We start from the raw sequence: 25,898 nt of genomic DNA, 5'->3' as shown, positions 1-25,898 counted from the left end.
AATTTGTGCCTTGTTATTCCTCCTTGTACTCTTAATACCTGTATAATCTTTCCCCTCAACATCCTAAAACTTTATGTAGCATCTAAGGAAATATATGCAATGTTAGCCCAGTTTCACTAGAAAACTAAATCTACCCTTGGATTAAAATAAATTCTTCCTCTTCCCTTGCTGCTTCTCCACAAATATTTCTTTCACATCTGAAGAAGGAGCAGGATAGACAGGTGAGTTATTTCCCTGGAGCAAAAAGACAAGAATCCTGCACTGAAAAAAAATCTCAGATCTGACCTGAGACATAGGAGTGTTTACTTGAACACCTTAACTATAGTTGCTGTATACTGGGAGAAGGATTTTTCTCCCAGCCGAGACTCAATATGCATAGGAGATGATAAACTAAAGCAAATCAAGATGCTGACTGATGTGCCTGGACATGAACAGGAATTCAAATCATGGAGTCTTACACAGTGCACTCCAACAGCATAAGATAAAATTCAAAGCCTGAGCTTAAGCAGAGTGAGAAAAGGAACTAAAAGAAAGGGCTATCAAATACTAAAATGAACACGGATGAAGAGCAAGAGGAACTGAGAAACCAGAAGCTGAAAGCATTCCTTGTATCACAGGAACCATGCAGAAGGACTAGACAGCACCATTCTCTGACTATCCTATCCTGTTTTTCAAGCACAATAGTGTCATCGTGGGGCATGTCCAGAGAAGGGCAGCGAAGCTGGGGAAGGGTCTGGAGAACAGGTCATATGGGGAGTGGCTGAGAGAGCTTGGGGGTGTTTAGTCTGGAGAAGAGGAGGCTGAGGGGAGACCTTATCGCTCTCTGCAACTGCCTGAGAGGAGGCTGTAGTGAGGTGGGGGTTGGTCTCTGCTCCCAAGTAACAAGCGATAGGACGTGAGGAAATGGCCTCAAGTTGCGCCAGGGGAGGTTTAGATTGGACATTAGGAAAGATTTCTTCACCAAAAGGGTTGTCAAGCACTGGAGCAGGCTGCCCAGGGCAGTGGTGGAGTCACCATCCCTGGAAGGGTTTGAAAGATGTGTAGACGTGGGATTTAGTGACATGGTTTAGTGGTGGGCTTGGCAGTGCTGGGTTAACGCTTGGACTCTGTGATCTTAAAGGTCTTTTCCAACCAAAATGATTCTGTGATCAATTAAAAACACTCCTCACCGGAATTTGCACAACCTTTCCAACTCCATGCCCTCTGATACCTGGTGCTAGGGGCTGTGCTGCAACTCGGAACAGAGCACTGGCCTTGGAGCCCCCTCTGTGTATGTATGTAATCAGAGCACTGATTTTCTTTCAAAGCCGGGATTTCAGCCTAGATCTCCCACATCTCACGCAGCTGTTAACAGTTTCCTGACAAAGTCCCAAGTTTTTCCTGGGCTATTTCATCTTACTGCAGCATCCCTGTAGCGGAAGTGAGGTGGAGTAAAAACCAATTTCTATCAGTTGTCTTCTGTCAGTTGTTTTAAGAGTATTTTCTGGTGTCTCAAGGTGATAGTCAAAACTATTACTGAGAGATGTGAGTGGTTTTCAATGATGTATAAGACTGTGATTGTTCTATTTTTTAAAAAAGTAAACCATTTTTCCAAAAGCATTATAATACTACTTTAATAAAAAGCGGTTATTATGTTATTATTTTAGAGGCCCCCTCTAAATTTGTACCCTTTTTAGCACAGTACTATAGAAACTAGAACTAGAAACTACTATTATTTAAACTAGAGTTTCTTTTCATACAAACAGAATTGAAATTGTGGATCAAATCACTCCTCTGCTACACATATTTTCTAGCCTCTCCATCACACAGGAAAAAGAAATGAAAAACACCAAATGCAAATGACCTGTGCCTGCCTCAAAATGTAAGCAGCGTTTGTGACATCTTTTGGGTACAGTTTGCCCAATGAACAATGCAAGCAGATCCTGTTTCTTGACTTTTTGTATATAAGGTTTATTCAGCTCAAATGACAAGATTTTGCACTGGGGGAAAATATCCTACTGGTAACACTGGAAAAATAAATTAATTGGACAACAGTGCAAATAGAGTTACACAAACCACAGAATGCCAGAATGGTTTGAGCTGGAAGGGACCTTAAAGCTCACCCAGTGCCACCCCCTGCCACAGGCAGGGACACCTTCCACCAGACCAGGTTGCTCCCAGTCCCATCCAGCCTGGCCTTGAGCACTGCCAGGGAGGGGGCAGCCACAGCTGCTCTGGGCAGCCTGTGCCAGCGCCTCACCGCCCTCACAGGGAAGAATTTCTGCCTCAGATCTCATCTCAGTCTCCCCTCTTTCAGTTTGAAACCATCACCCCTCATCCCATCACCACACCCCTGACCAAGAGTCCCCCCCCCTTTTCCTGCAGCCCCCTTTCAGCACTGAAGGCCGCTCTAAGGTCTCCCCGGAGCCTTCTCTTCCCCAGGCTGAACCACCCCAACTCCCCCAGCCTGTCCTCACAGGGAGCTGCTCCAGCCCCTGAGCATCTTCGTGGCCTCCTCTGGCCCCGCTCGAGCAGGTCCGTGTCTGTCTTGTGCTGGGTCCCCCAGAGCAGGACGCAGCGCTGCAGGGGGGTCTCACCCGAGCGGAGCAGAGGGGCAGAATCCCCTCCCTCGACCTGCTGCCCCGCTGCTCTGGATGCAGCCCAGGAGGCCACTGGCCTTTGGGGCTGCAAGCGCACGTTGCCGGCTCAGGTCCAGCTTTTCATCCTCAAATCTTCTCCGCAGGGCTGCTCTCAATCCGCTCACCACCCAGCCTGTACCTGTGCTTGGGATCACCCTGACCCAGGTGCAGGACCTTGCACTTGGCCTTGTTGAACTTCATGAGGTTTGCACGGGCTCTCCAGCCTGTCAAGGACCCTCTGGATGGCCTCCCTCCCCTCCAGCATGCCAACCGCACCGCACAGCTTGGTGCCATTGCCGAGGGTGCACTTGATCCCACTGTCCATGTCACCAAACGAAGACGCTGAGCAGCACCGGTCAGAAAGGCACAACTGAGCACCGCAGAGGTCGGACAGGCAGGTCACGTAAAAGGCAGCCGGTCGGAGAGAAGCGCGACAGACCTGGATCTGGAAGAGGGTGCAGCCAGCTCCGAGCTGCTCTGCCCCGGAGCTGAGGGCACCGCTCCCCGCAGTGTGACGTTTCAGTCCAGCGACACGAACCTGTGCATCTGCAGCCGCCCCTGCTGCGACTGGAGTACCCCTTCTTTCTCGGATTGATTTTTATTTTTTAATTTATGCACAGATCGAGGATCACACCCCCGTCAGGAGCCCCTCCACAGCGCTCAGCACCTCACGTCCAGACGGCAAAGCCCAGGAGCGCTCACCGCGGGCGGGAGCCGCGCCGCCGCCCTCACAGGCATGGCGGGGGGAGGCTGGGGAGGGGGAATTAAGCCCCGGCTGCCGTGCTTGGAGCCCGCGGGGAGGCGGCTCAGCGGTGCCCCGCCGGTAACGTCAGCGCGGGGACGGCGCCGCAGCCATCTTGTCGACACCTCCCGCCGCCCCGCCCCGCCCCGCCCCGCCCCGCCCCGCCCGCTGGCGGGGAACGCGCGCCCCCTGGCGGCGCCCGCTCCTCTCCCGCCGGAAGCGGCGGGCGGTACGACCGGACGCTGTCCGGGCGGCTCCCGCGCCCCCGGCGGCGCGGAGTTCCCCCCCTCCCTTTCCCAACGCCGCCGCCGCCGCCCTCGTTCTCCCCTCCGCGCCCCCCGCCGCCGCTGCCTCCTCCGCTGCCGGCTGCCGCCGGCGGCACTGTGCCCTCCCGCCTCCGCCCCGCCGCGGGGAGCCGCCCTAGCCTGGCCGCCCCGCGGGCACCCGGCCTCCGCGGGGGCGGCGGGCGGAGAAGTAAAAGCAGGCCCCGACAGGGACGCGGGGCTGGAGCCGGAGCCGCCGCCGTCAGGGGAAGGTGAGCGGGCGCTGCCGGGCGGGCTGGGGGGTGTGTGTGGGGGTGTGTGTGTGTGTGGGGGGTGTCTCCCCGTCCCGGGCCTGGCGGGAGGTGGCTGGCGTTGGCCACCACCGAGCTTGAGGCCTTGCTTGAAATACCGCCGGGACGAGGACTGCGACGGGAGACGGGGAGGCCGGAGGGCGCTTAACTGGGGCAGCCGGGCTGGGGTTGTGTCCTTCGTGCCAGAAAACGAGAATCTCGACCCTCCCCTCCAGCCTCCAGCAGAAGGAGCCGCTGTCCTGCCGTCACGGGAGCAAGAAGCAGGCCAGCTCTTGTTCCAAAAGAAGGGCAAAACCACCCTCTGGCTTCTAGGATCTCTCTCCAGTTGCAGATACCATTAGCGGGATTAACAGGATCTTCTGCTTTTTGGTGTGTTTGTGCTGGCAGTGCTCATTCGGATAGAAATACCGTCCGTAACTGACTGCCGTGCAGTGGAAACCAGTGTATTTGTGTTGGCTGTTGCTTTCCAATATCTTTCTAGTTTGGAGATACTGGAATGTTCTCCAGAGGTTTCACTGACACATTTCGTATACATGCTGAGATGATGCTGTGTGTGGTTTCCATAATTGCTGCTTCTAGCATGATCAGTAGGGTCTGGAGTTAACCCAGTGTTTGCTGACTGCCGCTGAAGAGGGCTGTTGTAGTTTAGTTAAGGCTGGAAGTCAGTGAAAGGAATTCTATGTTAGCCTTGCTTCCATTTCACCGTCAACATAAAGCCTTAAGTGTCAGTGTGAGTCTGTGTGCGCTGTCATTAGTCAAATGAGGAACTGCATCTGTTTTCATCTAGTGAGAATATGTATAAGCTGCTCTATTAGGAAGTTAGAAGTTAAATTAAAAATATTTAGTTTGAACTGCGTGACAGGAAATATGTTAGTGATGTCGGTTAAAATAAAAAGCCCTTTAAGGGTATGCTCATCCTACAGAGGGATGCTGCCTGTCAGTTGGCTAAGGGTGAGACTCAGTAGTACTGCACCCCGTTGTAGTTTTCAGATTTGGATGGTGGCAGATGTCAGAAAACCACTGTCAAGGAGGGCAGGATAGTCTCTTTTTGCCTGAAGGAGGTCCTGATCAGCGTGACATTGCAGGTGGTTTGAGAAGGCAGTGTGCTTTATCTTGTAACTTTAACTGCTCTGGGCAGTCGTGGAGCAGACAGCTGTGAAGTTGGAACAGACCGAAATGATGTTATCTGTTAGTAGCTACGTTGGACCTTTATTCAATGTGGAACATCCTCTGCTTTTTTTGATCATGGAAACAGAATCTGTCTTCACTGCCATTGCCTTTGGTAGGGTGTTCAGTGTGGCAGTGACATAAGTCACGCTTGGGCTTGGATATGGAGTATTTTTGTGGGCATACCATGGGTGATCAGAACAAATGCCGGACTTGTATGGGGGGAGCAAAATTACAGGAGAGAAAGGCCTGGAGGGGAGGCCTTTATCTGGTAGGTGGTAAGTCAAATATGAGCGAGGATGGTGATCTACATTTTGGGCTATGTTTGCAAGGCCGTAGCCATTAGATCGAGGAAATATTTGTTACCCTCTTTTCAGCACTTTTGAGGCCACAAGTCCAGTTTAGAGCCCTGCAATACAAGGAAGATGCCGATGAACTGGAAGGGGTGCAGAGAAGGGCACCGGTGGTGTTAGGTGGCTGGAGCACATGGTGTCTGTGGAGAATCTGAGGGAGCTGTGTGTATGTGTGTTCAGCCTGAAGAAGAGAGGGCTTAAGGGGGATCACTGCTGCTCTTAACGGGTGGTTACAGAGAGGGGGGAGTTAGACTCTTCTCAGGAAAGGGACAGGAGGCAACAGGCACAAATTGCAGTAAGGGGAATTCTAACTGGAATAAGGAAAAACATTTTCACCATGAGGGTGGTCAAGCACTGGTTTAGGGGCCCAGAGAAGTGGTGGGATCTCCGTCCCTGGAGATCTTACAAACTGGACTGGAAATGGCCCTGAGCAGCCTGATGTAACTCCTTAGTTAGCAAGAGGCTGGACAAGTGCTGTCCAATGAGTCTTTCCCCTATAAATTAGTCTATGATTCTCTTCAAGCTGAGGAAACGGCATTGTTCGGAGTAGAGTTGACTGTCTCTAAGAGAAGGCAGTCCTTTAGATGTTAGCTCTGTGGTTGGCAGCAAAGAAGATGTCAGATTTTAATTTTTATTACAGGTTAGTGCATAGATACGCAAGGAGACTTATAAAACTGCGATGATTACATTTCAGGTATTGCATCTAACGTTACAGGCAAAAGGACAAGAAATATTTTGCAAGGCTGACGTGTGCGGACAGGACTTTAAATTTACTTGGTGAGGATTTTGTCTTTGGAGAAAGCTGTAAACAATTAAAAATACAATGGGCGGGAGAGTGTGACTTTAAGTAATCTTTAAAGCTGTGTAATCACCTCGTGAGTTTTGAAAAATGCTTCTGTGCCATAACCCACGCTCCCTATTGTTCTCCAGCTGGTAGGTGGCACCGCTGGGGAAGTCCAGGTGTAACAATCTGGTAAATACTGTAGTGCTGAATGCCGCTCCTGAATCTGGCTCGGTCTCACAAGTTGTGTTTCTTGTGCTTGCTGTGGGTGTTTGCTGCCTGACACGTTCTGGAGTTTGGCTCTGGCGACTGGAATGAGAAGGAGCTTTCTCTTGCTCCCCCACACGCTCGCTCTCTCCTGTTCTTTCCCCCTAAATTCACCCCCCCGAACGCACATGCATGAAATCAGTGACGTGCGTGTCGCTAATGCTACGTGCTTATACATCGCTGAGGGTAAATCAGCTGCTCTGCTTGTCCTCAAGAACATGCTGAGGAGCAAAATGTTGTAAGCCTGAGTTAGTGGAACAGGCATGGATCGTGGGAGCAAAGTCCTTGTCACGAGATCAGCTTTCTTCTTCTTAGTAGGAGTTTCTACTACTAGAAGTAGTAGAGGGTGATTTCAAACCAGAAGGAAAAGGGACATCCTTGCTCTATCAGAATGGGAGGAAAAATTGAAACTGGGAGATAAGTGAGATGAGTTCTGTTCTAGTACGTGTTTCAACATCTCATAGCAAATGTGGAGTAAAACTGATCTGCTTTGTAGTTTTTGTAGTCATCAGGGTTCTGGTAGTATTAGCAAAATTATCTTCTGAATTTCAGTCACCTGTTGCTTGCAAAACCAGAGCAAGAGTAAAGTTAAAAATTTTTGGAGGACTTTTTGTGGTCTTTTTTCCCTGTGCTTTCTGCTGCCTTTCTGTGTTGTGCTCTGGGACTTGGCATTTTGCTGTCTGTAAACTTCCAGGTACAGTTAAAGGTCTTTACTGGAGTGAGACTTGCGTATTTGAGACCGTTTTCTTCCTGAATCGTCGTATGCTTGTGGATAGTGGAAGGGTTCAGTAGGGTTTTTATAGCACTGGGTTTGAGATTGTGCTTTTCCTGTTATAATAAGTGCTTGGAAGGAGGTTTTGAGTGTAGTGTGTATTGTGTAGAACAGTAAATTAGACTGATCGATACGGCTTTCTGAAAATCAAGAATGCAGTATAAATTGGTATTGGTGACACTATAAATGTTCTGGATCTGCGTAAGTTGAACGGTTTTTAATGAGATAAAAGATTAGCCTGAGATCAAGCAATTGCACTGTCTTTCTCAGTTAGAATTGTCAGCATTTCCACTACACAAAAGGACTGAAAAAATCAAGTAAAAGTTTTGCTGTTTGAACCATTATGTTTCTAATAGGTGCTGCTGGGATGTGGGGTAAATGGTATATGAATGAAATGCATCAGAGAGGTTTTCTGTATGATTAAACAGTATAGGCAGATCTATCTTTTTTGAGGATTTATTCATCTGCCTTTTTTTTTTTTTGATTAAACAGGAGATGATAGGTGGAAATGAATCCTGTACTGCAGGACCGATACCTATGTCCTACTTAACCTGCCTGACTTACATTCTGGGAGAATGGACTGGCGTGGAGCATATTGAAGATTATCTGAGTTATGCAGTCTACCTTTTATGGGTGCTTTTTCCTCTTGCTGTAGTTTTTCTACTTCCGGGAGTTCTCGTCATTCTCTTCTACACTTCCATTCTTCTTCTTCATATTTATAAAAGGAAGAATGAACTAAAGGAAGCTTATTCCAATGATTTTTGGGATGGTGCAAAACAAATGTTGGCTACCCTATGGGACGGACATGGAAGAATATGGCATGGTAAGCGAGATCTGACTTTTCATTAAAAACTGCTGAAGCTCTTACTCCTGGTTTATGTTTCGGGATTATCAATATATATCTGATTGATGCTGCTGTTGTATGAAATCTAAAATTCAGGCCCATTTTTTTTTTTTTTCTGTGTTATGAATGACTGCCAGTGGTGCTTGGGGGGGGAAAAAGACCATTGAGACTTTTTTGGATGTGTCCTGGTTTAACCCCAGCTGGCAGCTCATCCCTACGCAGCCACTCGCTCACTCCCCCCGGCTGGGATGGGGGAGAGAATTGAAAGGGTAAAAGTGAGAAAACTCGTGGGCTGAGATAAAGACAGTTCAGTAGGGAAAGCAAAAGCCGCACACGCCAGCACAGCAGAGCAAGGAATTCAGTCCCCTTCTCCCCACGAGTTCTGCCATCTCCAGGAGCGCAGGGCTCGATCACGTGTGACTTGGGAAGACCAACGCCATCACTCCCAACATCCCCCCTTCCTCCTCCTTCCCCCGGCTGAGCATGACGTCACACGGTCTGGGACCCCCCTTTGGTCGGTTGGGGTCAGCTGTCCCGGCTGTGTCCCCTCCCAGCTCCTTGTGCCCCCCCAGCCCCCTCGCTGGTGGGGTGGGGTGAGGAGCAGAAGCGCCCTTGGCTCTGGGTCAGCCCTGCCCAGCAGTAACTAACACCCCCCCTGTGACCAGCGCTGTTCCCAGCACCAATCCAAACCATGGCCGTACAAGCTGCTACGGAGAAAATTAACTCCATCCCAGCCCAAACCAGCACAGGAGGTAAAATTTTTTGTCCTGTGCGTTTATTCTTTGCTGCTATAAAAAGAGATCTTTCATCCAGTTGAATATATTTGCAATTTTAAAAAATTGTTTCTTTATTTTTTTTTTCTTTTTTACTTTTTGTAGCTACTCTTGGATTTCCTCATTCCAGGAGGGCCTGAAATGTTTGTTATCTTAAAAATTAGATGAATTAACTATATTATTTCAGAGTCAGTCTATGAACACTGGAAGTTACATGCCAGTTCCCTGGCAGCTAGTATGTCAGCACATGTTAGCATAATTTAATTGCACTTAACCAGTCTTTTACATATAATGCCAAATGATGGCTAAGAGGAGCACTTAGCGTCAGTTCACTCACTAGTTGCTCCTTCAAATTGACTTGGAGCCCCAAACTGTTACAGAATTCTACTTTTTAAATTTTCTTTCTGTCTATGTGTTTTTGACAACTACTTTCTCTACTGGAATGTCAAAACTGAGGGCTCTGTTCCTTGTCCTTCTACTATTATTTCTTTTATAAAGACTTAATAAATGATTTGGCTTTTCTTTCTAAGGAAATCATAAGCCTCTTTCAGAACCATTCAGGCTAGATGCAGCTAAAGGAGAAAGAGATGTTTAAGAGCAATTTACATAAAGAACAAATCCTTCTTGAAAATCATCTCTATTTGTTCTCTAGTCAAAGGGAAGCAGGTTTTCAAGGCATTGATAACCAGATGGTGCAGCGGCTGTATCAGATAGGCTTTGTAAGACTAGGATGTAACTTAGGAAGGTACACTAGATCAAAATCAACAGCTACATCAAGGAGCTTAAAATGCTCACTTCACAATGAAAAGCTATTTACTTTTTTTTTTTCCATAAGAAAATGATTTTTTAAGGCCTTGCCTCTTTTCATCCTTAGTAACTTTTTCTTTTGATAAGGTCTCACTTTTTATTTGCGCAGGAAAGATTCTCATCCAGTCCCTCATCCCTTTTTTCTGCCCTGCCAGCTTCTTCCAAGGTCTCTACATCCTTCTTTTGCTAAAGAATGAAATATTTTCTGATGTTTTTTTTTCCCCCGTCTTCATTAATCAATATATCATAAAAAGAACTTTTCATCCTGAATCTCACAGTATCAGGGAGGAAAAAAAAAACCAATAAAAAACCCCACCAAAGCCCCCCAAACCCAAGATACTGTAACAGTACTGCTGAATATTAACTGAGTATGTTTTATACTGATGCACTTTGTTATTTTGTGTTACCTGAATATGTTCTGCACTTAGAAATTAAGTTCAGCAGGAAGCTTATGTGTGTTTATGTATATTTCAATTAAGCATATAAAGCCCCAAACAGCTTTTAGTACTTAGTGATAGAAAAAATGGAGTAAGTATAACTGAGAGAAATAACAAGGGTAAGCTTCATACCGTGGAGTAAAAGGAGACATGTCAATGGATGGTGTCATGTCAAATCACAGTTACTGGTGGCAATGAACTTGAAATATATGAATAACAGCTTGAAATAATTGTGTTTCACCACTTCAGTCCTTATTTTGATTTCTCTTGAATGACTGAGTCAGAGGACTCTGCAGCCTTGAAGACAACGAACTGAAAAAATAATGAAAAATTATATAGTTTTAGACAGTGAGACTGGGTGTTTTGTTTTCAGGGGTTTTTTTTGTGTTGTTCTTTCTTTAAATGTGTCTCTTCTGCTTTAAATGAAACTTGTATTTCCTGTAAATGCTGCAAGTCACCTCTTGACTTTTTAGCCCTCCCTTTACTCTTACCGCTTCTCAAAGCTGTGGGTTTCAGTTTGCCAACGTGCTGGCAGTTAGTTCCTTCGGGATAGAATTGTATCAGACTTTGACATCTGTTATGCCTTTAACTCCTAACAGGTTACGAGCTTCATGGTGCTGAAAATATTCCCGAAGGGCCAGGGCTTATTGTGTTTTATCATGGAGCTACTCCTGCTGACTATATCTATTTCATGGCTAGACTTCTTATACAGCGGAAGAGATACTGCCACGTAGTGGCTGATCATTTCGTCTTTAGATTACCAGGTAACATACTTCATTAATTTTTACAGTGTAATTAATAGAAATTGTGCCACAGGAACACAGCTCTCAGAACAGACATTCAGACAAATTCAGTGAGGGTGTTGAAGTACAACTGTCTCTAACATGTTCTTTACAAACAAGAATGAGTTTATGAGACTGGCCCGTGCGAGGATGGGTCATACTCCTGGCTGGGCAACACCTTCCAACGACTCTAGGGTTTTTAGAGATAAAGACAAGGAGATCATAGGAGAAACAGTTGTCTCTGTATTAATCAATAGCAGACTTCAATAAGATGTTTCTTTTTTTTATTACTATAGGCAGAATGAGTGGTGTAACCTGATTAAGAAATAGCCTATTTGGAAGCAATGCCCTTAAAGTTGACCATACTAGTCTGGGGAGATGACGTGTTTCCATATCCCACCCAGTTGCCTATGGTGGGCAGTAGAACCTGTCCCCAAGAAGCCTGTTCCAAGTAGAATCTTTTTTGGAGGAAAGCTGTAGAAGTGTCCAAGTTTGTGTGAAACACGTGGCAAGGCATGAAGAAAATGAAAAATAAGTTTAGGGCAAGATTTTGGAAAAATGCTGCTGGTTGATGAAATTAGTTACTTGAGGGGTTTGGCTTTTGCGTGTGTGAAATACAGTGGTACCCAGTTCTTTTTCCCAAATTCAGTTTGTGACTAAAAACCTCCGTTTTATGAATTTAAGGGAGTGTTCTGTAGCGTACCGATGCTTTTAGTGGAAACGCCTCGTATCAGAAAACTGTCCTTCTGCCTGTATAGGTTTATTTCAGCCTTAATCTCTGAAAACTGAACTTTTCTGTAGTGATAACATCATGGCTTTGCCTCTACAACTGCTTGTGCCAACAGACTAGGATTTGTCAGTTGACTATCTAATCTTTTGCATACAGCTGACTGATGTAACCTATTTTGTAATTTAGATTTGGCTCCATATTATGTATATTAAGATTTATGCACGGTTTTTTGAGTGGGAGTTTATTTTATTTTTCTCCATTTCTGCCTTAAAATAAGATTCTAAGTGTGAGTATACTTATGAGTCCCCCAAGTATTGTTTCATAGCATCACAGAGACATCTGGCTGAAGGGCTGGTCTTGGAGAACTGGGTTCAGCAGTACAACATCTAGCTAACAGCTGGTTTCTACAGGGGTTCCTCAGGGATTGATACTGGGACCAGCGCTGCTTAATGGTTCTGTGGCGCGCGTGGATGAAGGGTTGGAGTGTGCTCGCAGGAAGTTCACTGATGATACCAAACTGGAGGAGCAGTTTAACGTTGGGGGTTGAAGCTGGTATTTAGAGTGACTTCACAGATACGAACTGGCAGAAAGATCACGAAGTTCAGCAAAAGCAAATGCGAGATTGTGCCTCTGGGATGGAGCAATCTCATGTGACAGTAACCTGGGTAGAAGCTGGCTTTGCAGGAAGGGGCTTTGGCATTCTAGTGGACAAGTTGAATGTGAGTCTGCAGCATGCCCTTGCAGCAAAGAAGATGAACTGCACGCTGAGTCTTTTTTAGCGTGGGGGTTAGCAGCAGATTGAGTGAAGAGGTTTTTTTCCCTTGGCTTGGCACCTGTGCGAGCACATCTCGCAATACAGTGTTCGGTTTTGGACAGACGTTGATGCGCTAGAGCGTGTTGGGTGGATGATGGGGGGCTGGAGCACACAAAATATGAGGAGAGGCTGAGAGAACTGGATTTGTTTGGTCTGTGCCAGGTAAGGGTGGGGGAAGATGATATTGCTGTCTTCAGCAACCTAACGGGAGGGTGCAGAGAAGGGGGAGTCAGAGTCTTCTCACAGGTGCACAGCAGTAGAATGAGAAGCAACAGAGCCACGTTGCACACAGGGAATTTTTATTAGATGTGTGGAAAGGTATTTTACCGTGAGGGTGATCAAGGGCCCAAATGGATTGCCTAGACACATTGGGGAATCTCCGTCCCTGGAGACTCTGAAAACTGCAGGGTGAGGCCCTGAGCAGCCTGATCTAGTTGGACCCGCTTTGAGTGGGAGGCTGGACTAGAGATGACCTTCAGAGGTCCCTTCCAACCTAAATTCTCTGGTTTTGTGAATGAATTAGGGCTATTCAGGGAAGACAAGCCCAAAGAGCCTAGATAATACTCTGGATTGTGTTTCAAAATCTGCAGGGTAGTCTGTGACTGGCAACCCAGATAGATGCCCCTTCTCTTGACAATCAAACCATAAAGACTGCCGTAATTTTATCCTAGTACTAAGACTGCCTGATCTTGATTAAGTCTTCAGATTCAGTTGGATGCCTTTTCAGAAGATGTTTTCGTTAACAAAAACTTATTATGCTTACTGCAGGAGAAATGGGGGTGTGGGGTCGGGCTGGGTTTGGGGAGTCTGTAGGCTGTTAGACACACTTGGATTAGATGATTTAATGATCCTTCTGTTTTTATGATTATTGAATCAACTATGAATAGCTGTGAGGAATGGCTTGTGCTGTGAATCTGAATCTCAGGTCTGTGCCAGTATGCAATTACCAGTATGCGGCCTCATTGCATCCTCTGCGTTGGGCACTGCTGTCCTGAATTAACTGCAGTTAACTGAAGTGTGTCTGTAAAGTGTTGCTCTGCCTCCTAAGGGATGCAGGAGCCTGCAAGGGGTCAAAAAGGCCTCTCCCTACTGCTTAGTCTTGAAAGATACAGCTTGATAACTTACAGAAGGGAATTTAATCTGACAGGAGACCTATAGATATCTGGAGATTCCTATTGAACATTGCCTAACAGGGCTATCTTTCACATCGATGAAAAGGAAATTATTCCATTGTCTCAATTTACACTGAATCGATGCTATGTATGCTTCTGTTGCTTGCCTTTTGGGGCAGAAGAATATGAAATAGGGTCTTGTGGCTTCCTTTTTTTTTTCTTTTTCTTTTAAATAGAGAAGGTTATTCACAGAAAAAAGCCCAGAACCACCAACAAAACATTCCAGTGGTTTCTGGTTCTTTTAGCTGTGTAGTGCTGAGGAATACATTGATTTCTCTAAGGTTGAGAGACAGTCTTTTCCCAAAGAGCACAGTGAGGACTGAGATTTCACTTGTGTTCTCCATCACCCTCTCCTATAGTATGGGCCATGTCTGCTTCCCCCAGTCATCTGGGGACCCTCTTTAAAAGGTTGCATGCTATTTTAGGGATCTAAGGCAGTCCCTCTCCTGTAATGTCCCAGAGGAGAGGAGCTGTGGCTTCTTGTCTGTTACATACACAAGGCGTTGTGAAATGTCTTGTGGACTAGATGTTCTGCAGAAACACACACCTGGTTACCTACAGTTGGACTCAGTGGTCTAAATGATTCCTCTCTGTGGTCCTGAAGGTCAACCACAGGAAAACGATGACATCCTTGCCATCTGGCTACCAGGTGGCTGACAGCCCCTGTGTTACAGTCGCTGGGGCTGAGTTAGAGAAACCTATGTACTGCACTTATGGAGATGAGCGTTCGGTGCGCTACTGGGTACTCTCCAAAGGGGTTTCAAACATCGGTGTGGACACAGTGTTGTGGAAACTAGGAGAAGAGTGTGCTGGGGCAAAGGGCAGGGTCCAGGTTGAGCTGTAGAATAAAATTAATTTTGGACTTCCTGGTGTTTGGAAAAATTAGCATCCCTTCATGCTCTGGAATGCTGAAAAACTGTGATTAAATAATTTTAGCCAGATTCTTCCTCTTTGCTACTGAAGCAGAGATACTGGTAGTAATGTATGATCTGCTGGCTAGGCTGTGAGGTACAGCTCAGAATATAAGGTTTATACTAAACGTCAAGGGGAAATACGGCTGAGAAATTGTGAAGACTTGAAGGGCCCCCCCCCCACTATTCTGTGTGACAAATTTTTGCCTGTGTTCTGTCTACGTTCTGACCTATGAACTGGACACGCTCATGGCATTGCTCTATCCCCCCCCCAGCCCTCGCCTGCCCCCCCCTTCCCCAGCATGTCCAATGCAGAAAAGAAAACTGTCTTCACAGCTTCAGCTTCTTTGGAGTGTCTTTTCCTGCTCGGCTCAACTCTTCTCATTTCTGTTTTGTCTCTTTTCTAAACTGACTGACAGAAAGGGCTTAGAGGCAGGCAGCTTCTGCCACCAGGTACATTCCAGAGAGCTTTAATTAATTTGGGAACATAAAGCCTTGCGAAAACCAGCTATTTAAGAGGCCACAAACCTGAAAGAAATTAAATGACTTTAGGAAACCTTTGTTTTAGGTGTCCTCTGCGCAAATGCTACTAGGTGAAGACTGCAAGTATCATCAGCAGTCACAAGGCAGGCATGGCAGAACAGGAGACGTGTAACACAGCTTGTGTTCTGTTGTCATGTTTACAGGCAGATCCCAATTGCGTATAGATATAAATCAGGAGTAATTACACTCACGCCAGCTACAAAGACTAGTTAGAGATCAGAGTTTAGTTAAGAATAAACTGCCTCATGCAGCCCTTCTTTATGCAGGCTGTAAGAGAGGATCAAGCTCTGTCTTCTTAACTATATTTGGACTATTCTTCAGTGTTTTTGATGTTCTGCTGTTTCTTGAAGAGTAGGGTCAGTATGACATTTCAAATTAAAGATGATATGAGGAGTTTATGTAACTTTACAGTTAAAAACTTCATAAAATGAAGAATCTTAACCTAAGATGAATATACTCAGTCCAGGCTTGCCAGATGCCTCTTTGTGTGAGAGGCCATCGGGCACTCACAGACTGAACCAGGGAGTCAGTTCCTGCAGTGATCTGTAACGCAGAGAATGCTGCATTTTCTTTGTCATTCTCCTTGTACACAGGCTGCTCTTTGTTTGCCAAGGTTAACACAACAGAAAACCACAACAATTTGCTGGTATTTTCTCTTGTTGCACTTTATTAGGACTGTGCTACATTTGAAAAGTAGAGCTTGGGCAAGGAGGTAGTGCCCTGGAGTCGACTCAACAACTACTTTGAAGGGACACTTGAAAGATGTCACAGAGTGCTTGCCAGGTTTTTCCAGTTCAGTCCTGATTGTGAGAGAGCACCTGGCTTTACTATGACAACAAGCCACTAAAACCCCTGAATCTTCAACTTTTTAGACCAGAATTTATAAGCAGGACTTAATGCTTCAGTCCCTCTAGAAGCATCTTTGATTTGGGCTTGCAGGTTATTAGACAAGTAAGTTTTAGCCGTTGTGCTCTATGTTGGGAATCTGTACTCAATGGTGGTATGAATTAACATTTTCTAAATTCATATTATCTTGCCCTACAGGTTTTAAAATATTAATTGATGTACATGGAGTTATGCATGGACCAAAAGAAGAATGTGTCAGTGCTCTGAAGAAGGGCAGTCTGTTAGCCATTGCGCCAGGTGGAGTTCGGGAAGCACTCTTTAGTGACGAAATGTATACTATTATCTGGGGTAATCGGAAGGGCTTTGCTCAGGTGGCCATTGATGCAAAAGTGGTAAGTATGACAAATCACAGAAGAGAAGCAAAGAATGCCAACTTATTAGTACTTTCTTCCAGGGAAGGCTGTTTTGATTATCATCTATTTGGTGTTACATTGCTGAGTGTCATGAGTATGGTCTACTTGCTCTCATAACTACATTTCAAGACTTTTTGTTGCTTTCGATAAGAAGGCTTTGGAGTCAGCTAAGAGTAGTGTAGTCAGGGAATCCAGAGTTTAAAAGAATGACAGATGAAATCCAGGACGGCTCCTTTCAAGCTTGTGCTGTTTTACACACACCTGGTCAGGATTGTGATGGCTCAACCCCTAGCCAGAACGGTTGGGAAGCAGCCATACATCAACATTTCTGTTTCCCCTGTCGCTGGAGTGTACTGTGACCCAGCACAGTATAGACTCACTGGCACTGTGTGCTGGATTGGCATGTTATGGTAGTAAGGGGTGTCTGGGGCGTACAGCAGCAGCAGGAGATGCTGTTCACTAGCGTGAACTGTCTCTTCAGTTCTAATGTATAGTGTTGTACTTGGCCAGCAGGCAGATAAGCGTTCAGGTGGGACCAACTGTGAAAGGCACATAAGTGTATGATATATTTGAATTGTAACTATTTTAATAGTCATTTCAGAGTCCCTTTCATTCTACATTTGTACTTGAAAGATGTGTGCATATGTCCGTAGGTCTGCATGTACCTAATTTGAAAGCCAGTCTCACACCAACAGTTTTCTATTTAGGTACTGTCAAAGAGAGGCTGGTTAAATGTCTGGATTTTATACAGAAATAGAATACTTTTAAGACCCAGTTTTAAGTGTGTGTCGCTTTTCTCAGGAGGAAAGTAACACTGTTTACACAGGATATTTTCAACAGATTTAGATTTTACTAATGTGTTGCAATAGAATATGAAAGGCTATGCTTGGGATTCAACTATGGTTGTACTAGTTATATTTATTCATTGTATTATTTCATCCTCCCCTAAAAAAACCCTGAGAGGTACAGTAGAATAGCAGTAGTGTCAGAGGCAGGCTGAAATTGAGGAAAATATCTTTATTTAGATTAAAGATTAAGTCATCTCTAATTGTAAGCATAATTCCTTGTGGAAGGAAAAATGTGTCTAAAACATCAGAAAAACGTGTCTAAAACTGGGACCTTCAGCTTCTTGAAGTTGTCTCATTTCAGCAGTTTGCCAGAATTTTTGTCATATAAAGCAACTTGGTACATACAGAAATCTCTGCCTCTATGTCAAAAGTAAGATGTTCCATGTAAGATGGCTGTAGAATAAAGAAGTTTGTTACCATTCAGTTTAGGCAACTGCACTTCTCTTTATTCTCTACAGTTGCATTGGATTATTTACAGACTCCCCCCACCCTCCAAAAAAACCTGAGCTTGATACCTGTCTGAAAAGATTAATTTACTAGCTCATCTCCATGCTTGTTTAAAAAAGTTTGAAAGAATCTGAATGTTTCAAAATCCCCTAGAGAGTTCTGTATTTCTGATGGTGCTACGTACAGTGAGTACATACTATAAAATGATATTAAAAAACTTCATGTAGTAGTCACCCCCTCCCGGTTCTTGTGACTCTTGGCAGCTGTTTGCGGGTTCAAAACCAGCAATAAAAATTTGAAATACTCAACACCATTCCAAATACTCAGCAGAAGTAAATCATGGTCATGAATATGACACATCATGTCTGAAGCAGTACCATCAGCATAGCAGGGACAAATCAGACAAGTTTAGGGTCTCAACCCTGTGAATTCTTCCCTTTGAGTGTAACTACAAGTTAGGGAAGAGGTTTAACCACTTAAGTCACAACTGTGCAAACACTAGACAAGGGGAGGCCTAAATACTCCATAGGGTATGAAATCCTGGACTGCTTTGAGAAAATGGACTTGCTCAAACAGTGCCTTGTTGGAATCTCGTGGTATTCTCCAGCTTGAAACCTCATGGCAGAAGGTTGCAGAAGAACTTAAGAATACTTGTTTTGGTCTCTATGTGTCCTTGTCTGAGAAACACTTCTGAAATTAATTTGCGTGTTGGGTTTAAGTGAGGTAGAAGTTTTTTAGATAGTGCTATCTTCATTAAATTCTTAATTATTTTTTTTCCCTCCTAGCCCATCATTCCTATGTTTACACAAAATGTTCGAGAAGGCGTTAGGACATTAGGAGGAATAAGTAAGATATTTTCTATTTTTTTTTTGTAGTTTATTTTTCCATATGTGTTTAGCCTATCTCTGTAGAAACGATCCCTATATGAATTTGGGATTTGACACAGCCTTGTTTCTGGAGGTTTGCTCTCCGGTAGAGTTCAGAGATATTATTGGGATTTAATATCAGCATCAGGTGTGGTATTGGCTCACCTAAGTTATTCTCCACGTAACAGTGTACCTTCACAGAAGCAGTAGCAGAAAGGAAAAAGGCGCCAGAAAAAGGCAAATAGATTTAGAGCACTTTTTTTCTCTGCTTGTATCTGCTAGGCCAACTCTAGGTTTTCTGCTGTCTGTTAAGAAGCAAAGCAAACGGGTTTGCAGCTGACATGTCCTCCTCCTTAAAAGTCCTCCTAAAGCTCTGTGCTTACACCTCTACCTGTACTTAAGCTTCAAATAGTTTGAAATCTGTTTAATCTGTAGTTGGTTTACTATTCAGCCCTAAGCCTGTGGTTCCTTACAAAACCTCGCGTTTGCCTGCTCTCTTTCCTCATCTCCATGGGACTTCGAGCCAGCACGCGAATAGATGGGTGTATGCCTGAAGGGCCCACCTCTGGGATGATGAGGTGCCCACATCGCTGCTGATCTGCTAGTGTTAAACCCCCTTTTTTTTATATTCTCCAACTTACTGTCTAGCAGAAAGGGCCTAAACAGTCTCCTCCCTGCTACATGTTCTGCCTCAAGTATGGCATCATCCTTCATCAGAGCACTGCAGGGCAAAACAGTTCTGGTTCTCCCCACCTCTAATTAAAAGCTATATATTGCGTGGAGAAAGCCGAGGCATCCAGTGTAGACGCGCAGAATAATTCACCCATTCCTCAGGCTGTACAAAAATAAACAGCAATTAATTGTTGCTGTGTTCAGGAGAATCTTCCCAAACAAGCAGAAATTTAAGCCAGAATCATTCATGTTACTTATATTCTGCAGCAGAGTTGCTAGAGGAATTGGATTCTGTTGATCACCGGAGGCGTTACTCCAGTTTCAATAGTTTTGGAATATTCTTTGTTCTTACAGGTTGTGTACAGAAAGTTCCACATCTTGGTCAGTAAGAATTTTCTTACATCAACACCTCAGTTGGAGGAATTTCTTGTCTAAAATTGGGAGGGACAATATTAGCCCCTATTCTGCAAGGAATCTGTTGTGGTTGCAGTTGGGCTAGATGCTTAGAAGGTGGCCTGTGGGGAGGAAGGTGTGTCCTCTTAGAGCTGATAGAAATACCTGTTTTTTCTCTCTTTTTATATTGTTTTCACTGCAGCCAGTGTGTGATCTGAAAGAGCAATTCAGCGGTTTAGCACGCCTGGCCTTCAGACAGATGAGACTATTTCTGATCCTCTAGACCTCAGCGGGACTGAAAAGAACAGTCTTCCAATCACAGTTTCTTCTGCTAACCTGTAAAATTAGCTGAACTGTAACCTGTATTGTGTAGCATTCCCTTCCTCTCCAGGGAGACAGCTGCTGGATTTTTCTCCTCTTCTTCCTTTTCTTTGCAGCTGCTCTTTGAAGGAGAGATTTCACACCAAGTTAGGGTGGAAACAAGTCTGATGTTAGCATTAACGCAGCTTTTAGGAGATGAAAGTCAAGGGTAGAACAGCACTTGAGATGACACGTTGTTTGAGAATCTGGGTCAGGGGCAGGATTACTTAACATGCCAGTTTCAGTTTTAAGATATACTGGGAAAAAAACTTCACAGAATAATCTCAGTATCTCTCCCTCTCTTTTCTCTGTCTCTCCTCCCCACCTTCCATTTTCCTTCTCCTGCTTTCCCCCTTCCCCCTAATTTTTTTCACATTAGAAATATTTAGGACACTGTATGAACGTACTAGATTGCCACTAGTTCCTGTGTACGGTGGGTTTCCAGTCAAACTGCGTACATTTATTGGAGAGCCCATTCCCTACGAACCAAATGTAACTGCTGAGGAACTAACTGCGAAGGTAAGATAAACGTGTGTGTGTGTGTATATATATATATTTAAAATATTGACTGTTCTGATGGAAAACGCTGGAATATTCTTGTCAAGTGATTTCTTGGACCTAGTTATAGAAGTTGGTGGAATCATACTTGCTTAACTCTGAATGCCCTTCTTAAATGCTATCTTTTTATTACTACACGTTGCAGATGTTCTAGGCCTTTAAAAGTCAGTACTGCACCCTCTGTTTGCTTCGAGAAACAACTTGCTTTTGGGACTGGAGAAATTCAGTCAGATAAGACTGCTGTGGGTTGATAAAGATAAGACTGCTGTGGGTTGATAAAGTCATAAGCACCCAGAGAAAGTGTTCTGGTTCTTGGTATCTTCAGAAAGGTGCTACTGAAGCCTTTCGAATGTAGCAGATCTGTGTTCACAAACTGTTGAAACTCCACACAATAAAAAACATTAAGGTTAATAGTTTCACACCTTTGTACAGTGTGTTTCCATTTTCTATTTCCGTCAACTTCTCACCCAACAAATTAACTTTTGAATGTTCCCCTAGTTCAGATTTAGATGTTTTAGAGAAAGGATTGTCAGGTCCTCCTGTTCATTCAGTTTATTAATAGATTTCGCAGCGCAGAGGCATAAAACAGTTAAGTGATGGAGCAGTCAGATGGAGGGGGCTGAAATAGCCGTTTTTGAAAGCTTCACAGATGGTCACTTGTAGCGTTCCGAGAACTTGAGAGAAAGAGATTTTTCTTCTTGACCGTGCAGGCGTCCGTTCAGTTGTCTCCTCATCTGTTTCCCCTCTGATTAGATCTCTGCAAAATGACATTTAAAATGTTTTTCTGCATAATCTTATGCTCTGGTTATGGAAAACGGGTTATTTCTTTTGGGGGTTCAGTCTGACAGGACTTCAGAACTGGTGGCTTTTAGGAGAGAATGTGTGTTTAAATGACTTTCAACGTGCTTTGGCATCTTAGATTTATGCCAGCCCTCCGTTGCCTCTGACTTAAGTGCAAATTCTGCTAGGTAAGGCCCTAGAATCTGAGTTAGAGTGATTTTAAAGTTGTATCTCGTGTTTCAGGCTATGGCACAATAGGCTTTTTCCCATTATGTGCAGAAAAAATTAAGCTCAAGTGTTGTTCCTAATAGAAATTTTAGATCTCTAATGACACATAGGACCAGATCTACAAAGAGATGTGGGCAGGAACCTTCTCCCAGGACTTAACAGTTGATCATTAAACAGTGGGAGCTTGTACCAAGAATCAGTGTTCCCCTTGCTGACCACTTCTACCGCTATTTGCCGTTTACAAAGGCAAATACTTCTCTGTTCCCTCTCTGGCCTGAAGAAAACAGTGGCCTGTGCTTCTCTAGGCAGGACAGGAAGGTTGCGGCGTGTCCTCCCCATAGCTTCTGCATATCGCCCTGGTTCTGAACGTTCCCCGTAGAGCTCGTGCACAGCAAGGATGTCCTGTGCAGTCTTTTAGGTGCGGACTAAGGGGGCTTCACAGGACCAGCTCCTTTAGGGGGACTCGGGTACAGGGATCATTACTTTGTACAAGCCAAATGTGCTGAGACACTATTGGGTTTCCAGTGCTGCTTCTGAGCACGTGTAGAGCAAAGTTCTTGCACACAGGGAGGGCGTTACTGATGCAAACCTGGGCATAGGCAGAAGTTTCTGAGTTGCAGCACAGCACGCAGGCTCTGACAGACTTCTGGGATCTGGGTCTCTTCGTTAACTTGCTCCGTTGTCATTTTACAATGGCGTATCGCTAATAGAGCTTGGGGACACAGGTACCAGAGATAAGATACTAGTTTGTTGGCCTATTTCTTGGCAGCGATCCCACAGACACATCCTGTGGGCTTAAATATGGAAGAATAGTATTTTGAACTTGAAGTAGTTCTGCGACATTTGGAAGGATGAAAAAGAGCCTAGAAATTGTGTTGATGTATGAAGAGTATAAAGATGAGTTAATCTGACCAAAAACTTCTCTGTTTCCCTACAGACAAAAGCAGCGCTCCAAGCTCTAATAGAAAAACATCAGAAAATACCAGGAAATATATTTAGGGCTTTAATGGAACGATTTCAAACACAAAAGAAAGAAGATTAAGGTTCTTCTGAAGAAACTACTATTTAGTTATAATGTTCTTAAAAGTCCTATTTGTAACTTATTCGTTCTTCTAATAACAGGTTTTAAATACTGTCCTAATGATACTGCTGTATAATTTAAGATAGAAAACACTTTCCCTTGCCCTTCCCCCTACCCAGTGTCAAGCTCAGGAACCCAAACTTCAAATCATTCTTAATGGGGCAAAGCTTCGATAAATGCATTCCTACCTTGAAAGTGTTTTTTCATAAATGACACTGCAAGTCTTTATGTACGTGGTCTCTTGTCTGTTTTTGTTCCCTCCCGTGGTTGCTCTTTAACCTGAAGTTAGACCTGCTGGAGAGCTGGAGTCTTGCTGTCTCCGTCACCGCTGTAGCTGGGATTTGCAGGCCCGATTAACGCCGTACGGCACTTACGGGAACTTCCCTTGGCTCGTTGCTCCCATGGCCTGCAGAACCTCTAGCCCTGCCCGCAAAACCTGCGGTGGAAAGAGTTCAGTTTTACTGGGTGAGCTCAGAAAGAGCGTGGAGGAGTGAAAATTGATGAGGGAGCTGCAGGGAACCTGGGAAGTTTGTTACGGAAACCGCTCCGATGCTGCGGGCAAGAACCCGGCAGCACCACTGCTGTTCCAACCGAGCCGCACTGGAGACCTGCCCTTGAGTTAGGGGGTTGTCCCATGCACTTCTCGGGGAACCTGCAGCTTCTCCTTTGAAAGAGTGAGCCAAACCAAACTTAAACTTTAGGAAGTGGAAATGAGGGCACTGTTCAGTAACACGAGCTCATAAAGCTTTATTTTGAAGGAAATATTTTTGAAGAAAAAGTCGCGGTTCTTTTGAAAAGCAGGATAGACATTCCAAAATACCCTTGAAATCTAGTATATGTGTAAACTGTTAAACATCCAGGTTCTTCAAACGCAGTTTCTTACTAAAGTTATTAAATCAGGGTTGAGAGGGAAATCCTATATACTTTCCTTAAGTGAAAACAATTGAACGAACAGGAAAGAGTTGCAGGATTGGGCTTTTGTGCACTTATAACAACATAATTTACTGTATTTTTTCTGAACTAGAGCCTCTGCTTTTATTGGCCAACTAGGAAATATCTGAAATATTTCTTCTGATTGCCAGCAAGTATAATCTGTAGTTCTTAAATTAACATCTGGGAGCTCTTTAGTTTTGGGATGAGGACAAATTCCTTAAGGAAGGACAAAAGAAGTTTTTGCTATACTATGCGGTCTCCTTTCAATATTGTTGGGATTTGACCTTTTCTTAAAAAACCTCAAAAAACCACAACAAAAAACCTCTGACTTTTGAAAGAGCAGTTGTCTTCAGTTTAGTATCCATTCCTCCCACCATTTAAGCACATGCTTTGCTTGATACTCTTTCGAATGTGCAAATTAGTGAAATTACCTAAGTGCATGTGGATGATGCCCTGTGTTAAAAAAATATCACTTTACGGGAAAGAGTCTATAAATTACAGTTTACAAAAGACAAAAAGCTTACTTATTTTATGATGTTATTTTATATCAAAAGCATTTTATGTGGTGTTGAAGTAAGTTTTTTAAAGCTTGGGGAAGATCCATGTTATAGACGAGCATTCTGAAGGTTTTTAAATGACTTGAGTTTTATTTGAAGGCAAGATTGTGTTCTTTTTAATTCATCAGAATGTTATTAAAAAATACTATGTCAACACAGTACGTCATTAAAAGTGGTAATGCCAAATTCCTGCATCAGAGTAGAACTTAAGAAGCATGATTTTGTTTTTACTGTCCGTCTTGAGGAGGGCGCACGTCGGTCTATATTGCGAAATTCTCAACGGCAGCTGAACGTGTTCCGCGTTGCAGTTGTGCATATGTGAAAGGAACCTCGGTCTGAAAGGTTCTGTTAGACACGAACAGACATTTGTGATCCGAGATTTTGTAAAATTTGTTTTACTGAATATGTGGGCTGTTTGCTGCGGCTTTGTCCCTTTAAGTATTGAAAGATGGATGTAAGAAATGAAGGGCAGTATTGGTACTCCTTCAGTGTTCATATTTGTATAGGCCTTTCGTATTTATTTCTATATATAAAAAAATGTATAGAAGACACCTTTCGAATAAAATTGACAACTGGAACAGGCTTCTGAAATTTTGTGTTTGAACTAAATGAAATTCCACACGGAATTCCTGCCCTGCTGAGCCTTCAGTGGTTTCGAGCAGCACGTAATACGCTTGAGAAGCTCTTCTGGCCTCGTGTCTGCATAGGGGTGGAAGGATCAAAGCCCCAGAAGGAACGAATTCAAGGAAAAATAATTCAGACAACAGTGGCGTAAAGGACAAAAGTCACGTAAACAATAAGGTCTGAGTTTTAATAGTGGTGATCAGTGCTGCGGGAGGCCTTCACAGGCCTGCGATACCCCTTTAGTGACATGTAAGATCCTACACCGGAAAATATGTCATAAATACTGACGAGTAAGGGTTATTTGTACCTGTGTGGTGTGAGAATGGTTACCGACTTTGTTTCACTGAAAAAGCGGGCAGACCTGGAGAGAGACTCACAAGTAAGGTTATAGACCAGGCTGCCTTTTAGCTGGTTTGGTTTACTGGGCAGAAGGGTTTAAAGGAAATTCTCGCAGCCTTCGACTAGTGCTGATTGCCTGGTTGGCCTTTGTGTAGGCTGAAGACATTCCGGGTTTCTCCAGGCAAGCAGCATAACCAGGGTATGCGTGTTTACGTTGTTCGGAAGTAGGAATTGCTGTACTGACAGGTATTTGTCGTTATCTCTCAGCAAGACCCAAATCTACAGGCCAATTTACTGTCCTGTTCTGTAATAGCAGAGCTTGGTCTGAACATCCATCATTAGGATGCTTTCACGTGAAGCTAATCACGGCGAGAGCAAGGCAGAGCAGTTCATCAGCATTGTCCGCACAATCGTGTGGTTCATCTGGTATTGGGTTTGTGCACAAGTATACCATTATGTTGCGTCATCTTGTTACTGTGGAGAGAGATACAGCTATGGGTGACACTTAATGTGTAAGGTGACACTTAACGTGTAAGCTCTGCAGTGCTTAACCCCTGTTCAGCCCGTCATAGACTCTAGACTGCTTTTCTGTGTTATTTTTGCACCAAAAAACTATGGTACCAAAAGTAAAGTTGGAAGTGCATGGAAATGCTACCTGAGTGTGGTAGCACAGAAAATAGATGTTAAGTAAGATAATCCTCCAAAACTTGCGTGCTGAAACGTCGTGAGACAATCTTATGTCACTTACGTTCTTAGTTCTATTCACTTCATGTCTGTGAAGGTCCTTGCCAGCAACAAAGATCGTGTGTTTCTACAGTACAGATCAATGACGCCAATGCCTTTTTGTATGTATTTTTTTTAATTCA

At 44.3% G+C, this 25,898-nt stretch overlaps 1 protein-coding gene across 1 annotated transcript; it reads left to right on the top strand.

The window, feature by feature from the left end:
- Positions 1-3,865: 3,865 nt before the first annotated feature.
- On the top strand, positions 3,866-24,651 carry LOC104350411 (DGAT1/2-independent enzyme synthesizing storage lipids). The gene is made up of 7 exons (XM_086472510.1): positions 3,866-3,895; positions 7,767-8,097; positions 10,735-10,899; positions 16,132-16,325; positions 18,427-18,487; positions 20,312-20,451; positions 22,436-24,651. Exons 2-7 carry the CDS (start codon positions 7,770-7,772, stop codon positions 22,538-22,540), a joined length of 993 nt encoding a protein of 330 aa, XP_086328636.1. The 5' UTR covers positions 3,866-3,895; positions 7,767-7,769; the 3' UTR covers positions 22,541-24,651.
- Positions 24,652-25,898: the final 1,247 nt, after the last annotated feature.

Source organism: Leptosomus discolor, chromosome 13 (assembly GCF_034619465.1).
Source record: "Leptosomus discolor isolate bLepDis1 chromosome 13, bLepDis1.hap2, whole genome shotgun sequence".
Taxonomy (NCBI): domain Eukaryota; kingdom Metazoa; phylum Chordata; class Aves; order Leptosomiformes; family Leptosomidae; genus Leptosomus; species Leptosomus discolor.
Note: the sequence above shows the minus strand (reverse complement) of the source record. Positions and strands in the feature narration are given on the sequence as shown.